At 38.2% G+C, this 10,568-nt stretch overlaps 1 protein-coding gene across 1 annotated transcript; it reads left to right on the top strand.

Annotated features, from left to right (window-relative positions):
* Nucleotides 1-751: 751 nt before the first annotated feature.
* On the top strand, nucleotides 752-5,412 carry fgf8a (fibroblast growth factor 8a). The gene is made up of 5 exons (XM_079472597.1): nucleotides 752-1,443; nucleotides 1,530-1,566; nucleotides 2,324-2,504; nucleotides 3,842-3,948; nucleotides 5,008-5,412. Exons 1-5 carry the CDS (start codon nucleotides 1,412-1,414, stop codon nucleotides 5,281-5,283), a joined length of 633 nt encoding a protein of 210 aa, XP_079328723.1. The 5' UTR covers nucleotides 752-1,411; the 3' UTR covers nucleotides 5,284-5,412.
* Nucleotides 5,413-10,568: the final 5,156 nt, after the last annotated feature.

Here is a 10,568-nt window from a genome sequence, read left to right as displayed (position 1 = left end):
TTGCACAAAACTAAAAATTTGTTTTCCTCGTGGTTGCGGTGGATAATTCAAATTAATTACATAAAATATAGTATTTGCTTTTAATTTATTGCAAGGTTTCGAGAAATAGCGTAGGTGTGTGCAGAACACGTGAAATTAAATAATATCTTAGAGAGGTGATGTGTCGCATTTATTTTTTACAGCCTTTTCTGTAGGTTTAAAGAACATTGTCAGTACATGAGAAGAAATGAGACACTTCACACCTGTGTTATCCTTCTGATGTTTTAGGCATTTTTCTTTTCAGAAAAAAAACGCTAATCGTCTGTAATCCTTTTAATATGTCTCACACTTTCCTTTTGCAATACACAAGTCACAGTAAACCAGTTCTGCAGTCTGCGGAATTGCATAATAGCCTTAGTTTCAGTTTTGAAATCAGAATAAACACAATTTATTTCAAGCTTGGTTACCGAATGCTTGGGTTGAATTATTGATTTGTTTATTTATTATTAATTTTACGTGTTTAATGTTGTTTTTAAAAACACGCTTCTTGCAAGTCCTTTCAGTGAAGACTGCATGTCTATTTCATTCTAAATATGTGAATGATGCATTCTAAACTTCTGCTTATGGACTCAGGTGAAGGCATATTTAAAAATGGTTTGGGTGGGGGTTTGAGTGAGGGGGGGTCTCTTGCTTTTGTTCTATTGAAAAGGGGGCTTGTTCCTCCAGGACCAACCCTACCATTTTAACCAGGGGTGTAAGCGCGAACGGGGTTGACATTGGTGACTGACTGGCAATGGGAGAAGAGGAGGGGATAAGAGAGTCCAGCAAGTCCAGCAACACTGTTTCTTAAAGAAAGATCATCAGCGCGGCAAGAGGTGCGCTGTCCTGCCTCCTCTGACTGACATTCCCACAGGAGTCAGACTGAATGATAAAGGGGATACGCCTGGATCAAACGTCAAAGGATTCCCCGTTGGATCTATTTCTGCAGACAGACAGCGCTCACCTTCATGGACAGCAGAGGACTTGGGCTATTCTTGCTAAAGTCTTTATGATAGCTGCATTACAGAAGCTCCTTCGCTTAAACTTGAAAAGCAAATAGTTTACAAGCTCGAAGTTCTGCGTGAAGTGCACTTATTTGTTATTCTCGTTTTATTATGAAGGAAATCCAGCTTGTGTTTATAGTTGTCAGTGGTGTCAATCTTTAGAGTCGACGTTTTGTCTGCAAAAATACTGGACATTTTTTTCTGCCTCCGTGCAGGTTTTTTTATATTTGCCAGTTGATCTGTTCATCATATGTTGCGAGGCGCACTTTGGATACCAGCTCAGGACTTTACGCGTTTCAACTGGAAGACCTATTTTTTTTTAATCTCAGCAAATTACACATAATTTGGTCCGCTAATTTTTCCCTCTTAGGCCCGTCCCCTCCAGCAACATGAGGCTCTTTCCTTCGCGATTGAGCTATCTGTAAGTATATTTCATTTTCTTCTTTACGCATTAACAGCTGTTCTTTGTTATATATTTTTAACCTAATCTAATTTTTTGTATTCCAGATTGCTTCACCTCTTTGCGTTTTGCTACTATGCTCAGGTATGTGCAACATTTTGATTCTATATTAACAATTTCTTGTTTTTTATATTTTCACTGGATTATCTATTCATCTGTTGGAAAGTATTTGATTTTATTTTTCATATTAATATCCAGTTTACATCAACACGAATTTTAGTTTCCTATTATTTAGATTTACTTCATACAGATACGTAGCAAACAAGATTTAAATTGAAATAATCTACTAAACAGTGAGCTGGGAGAAGGTGTTACATGTTCTTATCAGATGGGTATCACAGTGGGCGCAGTAACCTGGCAGGTAACACTACCATACTGGCACGGGGCGCGTGTGCATGAGCGCGTGAAGTATGCCAGCCTTTAGTCAGTGATGAAACATGTCGTGGGGGGATAAAAACATAAAGGGTACTAAACTTTTATAGTCGTGTCCTCCGCGCTTTTAATAAATCATTAGAACCAATAGGTTGTCAGCCGTAAAAGCGCTTGCGCGCGTTTTGGCCAATTTGCTATAACGTTTGTGGAGAATTTTTGGAATGAAATTTAAACCGACAATTACAGTTTCTCAATGTCAAAGCAGCTTACTTCAGTTTAAAAAATATCAAGCGCTTTTTGTCTGATTAAAATTATAATAGCCTATGCGATGAATAACTCGCATTTACGTTACCATTTACTGTGAATAGCTTAGGCCTATAGAGATAGCAGCTTCATTTATAGGCCTATATAAACGAATGATGAAACAATTTATGCAAGTATTGATTATATGGTATTTAATTTCTGACAGGTAACCATTCAGTCCCCGCCTAATTTTACACAGCATGTGAGTGAGCAAAGTAAGGTGACGGACCGGGTCAGCCGTAGACTCATCCGGACCTACCAGCTTTACAGTCGAACCAGCGGCAAGCATGTGCAAGTTCTGCCTAACAAGAAAATCAACGCCATGGCCGAAGATGGCGACGTGCACGGTAAGAGCATCGTCCTTATTTATCATACAAACACGCTCTCAGTTCAATGATATCGAAATCCTTTGGGATGCTGTGTAATTAATTATAGGGATGGTTTTTCCACAACTAAGCACATTCTCTCTGCTTGGTTTTAGTTTCTTGATTAAAAAAACGTGCATTAAATAGCTTGGAATCTGGTCAGTTGGTGAAGTTTAAAAAGAGGCGGAGAGCAAGAAAAATGTTAAATGGATTGTAGATTGTTGAAGGTGATTCTCTAGAGGGAGGCGCGGGTCTGGAAGAGCCATTAGAACTCATCTTACTTCAACCTTCTAAACATTTCCTGGAGAACATTCCCCTTCTCTCCTGACCAACTCGTGGATGAAAATATGTCTAGCCGAATCCTGACCCTTTCGTTTACTTTCGAAGGACACTCGTGTTGAAAGATCTCATACAACCTGAATGAACTCTAAACAACAGTTAGACGTACATAGTGATGTTTAATTGGCTAAATTATTTAAATGATTTAGTTCAAAGAAGTCGAGATGATTCTGAAAATAATAACTGATTTATGTTACATTCATTTTATGTATATTAATACGTATTAATAATTACTATACTTTACAATCTTATTTATACGTATCTCTCTCATGTGGTTACATTTCATAAACCCAATATTTATGAGCTCTGTTGTGGTATTTTTGGAAGTCTGGTTCTGGCTCTGCATGGCTGTGGTGACATCCATGTCACCTGAGCATGTTGTAGAGACAGCAGGCCTGTTAGTTGGGGCCAGTGCCTGGCTCCAGATCTGGGCTTGTGGTTAGGCTCTTTACCAGCAGGTTATCTGACCCCCTCCATTTGAACCATAACTCTTTACGATCACTCTGAGTAAGGGGGCTGAATCAGGGAACGGCTGCAATTGCTAGTTCTTGGCATGGAGAATATATATGTCCCAGGAAAAATTAATTATATCCATTTTTATCAATACAATTTTTTAAATATTAAAATGTATTTTTTCATCCCGCCACTAAAACGATCGTATATTTATATTACATATTTAAGATTTCTTTATTTTGGTATGTGGATGACATATTAATTTACATATTGTTTATGCACTTACATAAAAAAGTAAAACGTTGAAAATCCTGCCAGGAAGTCTTTGGTTCCTTTCAAAAGAATTAAAGTGCACATGTTTTTATCATTTTGCTTGAATTATAGCTTACATAAATCCCCAAAATGGTCCCTTTGGATTTCATACGGTTATGCCCATGTGTGTATCTGTATACGTGAATGTTTCTTTTGATTTGTGTTTCTTTTTAAGTTCCATCATCTGACGTCTATTCATATTTTTATTTTTACAGCCAAGCTCATAGTGGAGACTGACACATTTGGGAGTCGAGTACGGATTAAAGGAGCTGAAACGGGCTTCTACGTCTGCATGAACAGGAGGGGGAAGCTGATTGGCAAGGTATGAGAAAACATCATAATTTAAAAGTAAATTAAATAGAATATTATGTATCCGTGATTGGTTTGGTGTGCATCACAAGTGATAAGAAAATTCACAAAATATTACAGACTACTGACTGCTTCCTCCCAGCATTTTAATGCTTGTGGAGTTCTCCTCTGATCTCAATCTCACCAGGGAGATTTTCCAGAGAGTCAAACCAGTGTAGTTCAAAGAGCTACGCTTTTATCTGTAAGTGGGCACAGGCTCTTTCCTGGGTGCAGTAGGCACAATCGAGTGTGAAGAATGGGATCTTTCTTCCTTTTTTAGCTGGCTACTCCTGTTCCAATGTGGATTTGTGCCTTCTCCTTGCTGTGCATGGTAATAAAGTGGGATGGAGGTTCGGCCCCCACCTCCCAGCACCCTGCCAGGTGGACCATCTGCTTGGCACCCCTGATCTTATGCTATCTGACATATTGGCCGCCCAACGACAGCCTGCATGAGAGCGTTTTTTTTCTTGTGTTGTTGTTTGTTATTGGTAGATACAGCAGTCTTTTTTCAGTTTTGGATTTGAGATTTTTAACAGGCCATTTTGTTAAGAGGCTGAGGGAAGATTTGGCTCATTATGGCATTTATGTGTTGCATTGGCCGGATAATGTTTAATGGTCCTGTTGCAATGCTCACTAGACTGGCAATGTTAAAAAATCTAATAATAATAAATAATTATACACAAACAGTCATATACAGGTAGTACACATTTGGAAAATATAGAGTTGATGTTTTTATCGATCGGTGTCTTGGGCTAAGTGTTAGGAATACATTCTGGATTCAACTTGTTAAAATGACTTAAACGGAAGGCAAAGTTGAAAACTGAAAGGCATGATTTTTGAAAATGCCCGAGTGTTTACTGAAGAGAGAAAGTCATTGGCTTCTGCTGTCATTTCTCTCTCTTGATCTTGGACATAATGACTTAAGCATATGCTGTGTGCGTATGGGGAAGAGCTATGTAAACTGGAGCAGACTTTTTTCAAATACTTTTCGATAAGCGGCTTATTCATAATGTGATTTGTCTTGTCTTTACAGAATAACGGTCATGGGAAAGACTGCATTTTCACAGAGATAGTACTGGAGAATAACTACACAGCTCTACAGAATGTGAAGTATGAAGGCTGGTACATGGCCTTTACACGCAAAGGCAGACCCCGCAAGGGCTCCAAAACCAGGCAACATCAGCGGGAAGTCCACTTCATGAAGAGGCTGCCCAGGGGACATCAAATTGCAGAGCACAAACCCTTTGATTTCATCAACTACCCTTTCAACAGACGGACTAAACGCACCCACTACTCTGGAGAGCGTTGAAGAGTGACGTTGAAGGATAGAAAGTGAAAAATACTTCTATTAAATAATCTTGTGGACTCCTGAAAACATTTTTGTACTGAGCAACAATATACCTAACCTTTAGTTTTTTATGAATTTTCAAAAATTACGAAAAAAGAAAAAAAATATCTCCAGAAAAAAAGAGATTTATTTTTGTACCCCTGACTTTTAGTACTGACCTGTGTCAAATGATAGAAAATCAAAAACACGGGACATTTAAATGCTGACATTTTAGTAGTGCGTGGACTTCTTCCATCTTTCTCCCTTTCTGGTTTGTTTCATTTGATTTGGATGGTTTTCGAGTAGTTTATAACTCTTCATAATGCTGCTCAAGGGGACTTCAAGGGCCCGAGAGAGAATGCACTGACAACACAAGGCTGTATTCGGTTACACAGGCAGCCGGGGCACCTCTCGACCACCCAGTGATAAGATACCCAGCTCATCTCTCAGTAACCTCTCTGGTTCTTGATTCTGGAACTCTCTAGAGATAAACACGGTTAAAGCAAACAGAGCTTTAAATACATATTTAAATGTGGCAGCTACATTTTAATGATCACAGGTTTCCTACCGTGAACTGGGAGTGTAAATTCCAAGGTGTATAAATGTACGAAACTGTAGGAAAAGCTTTTGTTCTTTGTTGCATTTTGTTTGTCTGTTTTTTATACAAATATAAATATATTTTTATTTGAGGATGTGTAAAATAATTTTAATGATGGAAATATTTATTTAAAAATGTGTAATAAATTTACCTTAGGATACTGACGTCTGGCTCATCTTTTGTCTTGTGTTTTTGCATAATGAACCCTGTTTCAAAGTATTCCTTTGCTATTTTAAGGAATTTGTATACATTTTGTCTGTACAAGACACATTGAGCATCTATATGTCATTACCACAGTGTTCAGCTGTCGATTAATATCAAATCGTTTTTAGGTTTGAAAGGCCTTATCTATAGAAAATGAAGCCAGAGCAGTCTTTATGAAACTTGTCATTATGTAATTTATTCATAATAAATACCACCATTGTTTGCATAACCCTTCTGGTTAGTGAGCAGTACGGACTGAGACACTGGGTCTCTCCCCCCAGAATGTTTGGAATGGCACAGCTCAGGTCAACGGCTCAGTAGGGCGGTCTCTCTCCAGGGGGCTATACTGTTTGGTCTCTCCTCTGGCTGAACTGGACATGCTGCGGCTCCCTGGCCCTGGATCCTCACCCTCAGTCAGGTGTTTTTGTTTAATCTCAGACCTTTAACTCCCTGTAGCTTAATCTGATTGGAGGAGTATCTGTTTTGTCCGAGCGGGGTGGTGTGTGTTTGCGGACAGGGTTCCTAGGAGCCGAAAGCTAAGATCAGAGGGCAACATATAGTGAGAAAGAGAGAACAGGGATTTGTGGTCTGAGATCATTATCACCTTTTTGTCTGTGATGAGGAGGATTATTAAAGCCCTGAAATACACATTACTACAGGTACACTATGTAAATATTACACCTATAACTAGTTTATTTTATATTTTCAATTTTATTTTTAAAAGGAATAGTACACCCAAAAAAAAAAATTCTTTACTCACCCTCATGTCATGCCAGAATGTAACCAAACAACACTGACCTTCATTGACTTGGACACAAAACCACTGAAACGTTTCTCAAAATATCTTATTTTTTGATCCACACAAAGTGTCATATTCAGGTTTATAATGACATAAATGATAGTAGAGCTTTTATTTGGAGGAACTGTCTTTCTATTCAAATTAACTTCTACGTAAAAACATTCTTGTTGACCTGACAGAACCCATGCTGCTGATATCTCCATATTTTTTGCCATAAATCAGTATTATTAGTCACACTTTATGTTTGTCTCTGGGTTTTGCAAATATCTAACCAATAAAGAGTACTAAATAGTGCTTGACAACTTTAACATCACAGTATTTAATCATTTAAAAGTGTCTTTTTTATTTCCTCAAAAACAGCAAATTTGGACATCCAAGGTTTTGGAAGGACAGTGGCAGCACACAAGATCACACATCTTTATTGTAAAACTGATGTTAATAAGTGGTTGACTTTTTAACCCTGCTAAATGACTAAATGTAAACCCCTGTATTTTGTTAGCCAACATTTATTAAACATCTGACAGGTACAGAAACACACAATAACTAGTAAAACAAAGCTTTTATTTTTGTGCTCCAAGTGCAATGTCTGAAAAGGAGTTTGGTTACATCAAGAAATCAACTACACGTTTGATGTTCCTTAACAATAGAGATAATAAATTAATTAATTTGTTCTAGTCAGGTCATAGTGTTTCATGAAAGAAAAGAGGCGCTGGTTACAACCGACTCCCTGTGTTTTCACATTGATGACGTCTGCTATTGATTAACAGACCTTGACGATTATTCTGCATTATCAGGCCTCAGTTTCCCCTGAAATTTGTCTCCATGACCATAAAGTTGTAGGAAACCCAGGGGATCCAGCAGGTTGTGGGAAAAATCACACCTTCTGTGCAGCTTGTGATGGCATGCAAATGAAGCGCAATTCCACTGAGAAAAGAAGGGACGCAAAACCGCTTTCATCCATTTTATTGAGCTGCAACCGTCATCCTTAACCCCTGATAAACAAACAGGGCTACCTTCTTAATTTGCTTAGGGAGCAATTTAGACTTGTACAAGGCCCCCTGCTGAACCTGCAGAATGGCAGGGGTGAGCGAATGGGATGACCCAGACCTCTAGCTGCCTTTACTTCACATTCTGCCTAACTCTGGTCATAAAATCCTTCCTGCAAATTGGAGCTCAATGGAGGAAACGTGGTTTCAAATGATGCAGATAAGTCTGCCTCAAGTGCCCTTTCTAGTACCCATATGACGTCTGCATGCAGTGTTTGCTATGAACAAGCAATTAAAAGTCTATATAATTTTTATTAAACGGCTATATAAACCTAAATCTGCAAATAATTTTACACTGCGATCCACTTCCAAAAAGAAATCTGAAGGTCAGCTGTGTAAAGCCTATGATCTAGGCATATTTTAAATGATGAGAACACTCGTGTTGTTGTAATTTGGATATATTCTGCTTAATTGCAACAGTTTCACAGTTAATCTTTCAGATTTCAAATGGCAAATGCCAGCAGCCAACTGCCAAGTTATAACTGAAATGCAAACATTGTTCAAAGAGAAGATGGGACTCAGCAGTTTACCTATTTGTATATGAAGCATATGGAAGAACTGTTGACTTTTCCAATTGGAGCTGTAATCTTTTGTTTGCCCATGCATTTCTAAGGCTGATTGTCTGAATGATCGGAACAATTACAGCCTAAATGTGTTTGCCAGCCACACAGAGGACCCTGCACCCCTTCTAAAAAGATCAAAAGATTCACCCTCCTTCTTCATTTCCTTTCAGTCATGTCAATTCAGCTGGAAAACCAACCATAAATGTATTTTTCAAACTTTTAGTATTTGGGACACAGTATCTCATTACTGAGGAAATAAACATTTTCTTAACAGGAATAATTGACTCACTCATAAATGATGATTCTGTCATTATTTACACGCCCCATTTGTCCATATCTGTTGCATTTAATTTTCTGTGGAACACAAATCATTATTAATCTTTGTGCTGCTCTAATCAAAAGTCTGTCAACATTGAGAATATGACAAAACCCCCCGCTATTAATGAGTCTACACAAATTGTATGCTCTTCTGAAGCCATCATTTTCCACTCCACTCTAGCTTTGAATAGGATAGCAGGTGGAAGACTTGATCAATGATGTCACGAGACAGGCAAGACCCAATGATGTGATGATGCTGATGTCACTGACATCCAAATTGACGTGCTGCATCAAAAAACATGGCAGTAATTTGTCCTTCAGTTATATGGTTATTATTTTTTTAAAAATTCATTGCAATATCAGATGTTTTTAAATTTGGTAAAGGGGTAGTTCACCCCCAATACAAAATCTGTCATCATTTACTCACCCTTGTGTATTTTCAAACCTGTATGACTTTCTTTCATCTGCAAGAAGAAGTTATTTTGGTAAGCAAATTCCCTGGTCCCCATTTACTTCTAGTGTATGGACTCCAAACCAATGCAAGTCAATGGGGACCAAATGTTTTCTGTTGTCAACATTCTTCAAAATATTGTTTGTGTTCTGCAGACTAAAGAGTTGCATAGGTTTGAAATTACATGAGGGTTATTAAAAGATGACAGGATACTCATTTTGGGGTGAACTGACCTTTTAGGGAATGATATAGAGCACTTACAATTTAACTTAACAGGGTTTTTCCTGCATAGAAAATTGTAAATAAAAAAACAGCGTGCATTCATCAAACTGGGATTTTAACTGCGCTGTTTCGCTATCAGCACCAGTGAGGCCTCAGTACGGGAGATTTTAGGAGCCGTATTCCACGGTTGTTCAGGTAAATATATTTTTTTGCTTCAAAGTAGGCACTACGTTCAACTACTTGAAAAGTTTCCCTAAATTGTACATCATAATGTTTTAAGCTGTGCAGTTGGCTCGCTGAATACAGCATTATACTGTACACAGCGAGTTCGCCTGTATGAACACAGAATAGTGAATCGGTTTGATATAACTTAATAATTGTCATTTTCAGAACCTTTATATGTTGTTTGTAAAGTGTTTGGTTAATCCATTTAAAGGGACGGGAGGCCTACACATGCTCCTATGTACAAGATCAGAATGGCACCACCTCCACCTCATTTTGAGCCAGGAAAAACCCTGCTTAAATATCCCTGAACTGCAAACAATCTGGCATTTGTTTGTTTACAAACAGCAATACAAATTGTTTAGCTTGTTGAGATTCATATTTAGAATTATCAACAGTGTTCTCTTGAAACCATTATTGTTGAACTCTGAAACGTACGAATGAGGTTTGAAAACCACAATTACTTGAGCAATGGAGAGAGAGGATATGGCTGTTTAAGAGGTAATATCTGTGACAGTGTATTGAACTAAACTCAGCTCGGTGAGGGAGTTACTGAGAAAGTAAAAAGATACAGAGGCCTGCGTAACATGGTCACCACACTGAATGGGCTGAGGTCAGGCCACCACTTTGGTTCAAACAAAGGCAGCCATCAAGTAGTCGCATTACTGACAATCACATACCATAACCTGGGATCAAATGGCCCCATTGTGGAGCTAATATAAAAACCATGTTGTACAATGACAAGCAGTGAAAGCTTACATGAGATGGGGTCCTCTGTCAATTACAAGAGACTCGCCATAGAAAGAGAAGAGAAGGATGAAGAAAAAACATCAAGGCAATCGAA

The sequence above is a fragment of the Barbatula barbatula genome (genome assembly GCF_947034865.1).
Source record: "Barbatula barbatula genome assembly, chromosome: 14".
NCBI classification, from domain to species: domain Eukaryota; kingdom Metazoa; phylum Chordata; class Actinopteri; order Cypriniformes; family Nemacheilidae; genus Barbatula; species Barbatula barbatula.
The sequence above is the reverse complement of the archived record's forward strand: the minus strand, read 5'-3'. Positions and strand labels throughout refer to the sequence as shown.

Coding starts and splice junctions, on each gene's coding strand:
- fgf8a (XM_079472597.1), top strand. CDS start 1,412: ATGAGGCTCTTTCCTTCGCGATTGAGCTATCT. Junction 1,567..2,323: donor CGTTTTGCTACTATGCTCAG/GTATGTGCAACA, acceptor AATTTCTGACAG/GTAACCATTCAGTCCCCGCC. Junction 3,949..5,007: donor GGGGGAAGCTGATTGGCAAG/GTATGAGAAAAC, acceptor TTGTCTTTACAG/AATAACGGTCATGGGAAAGA.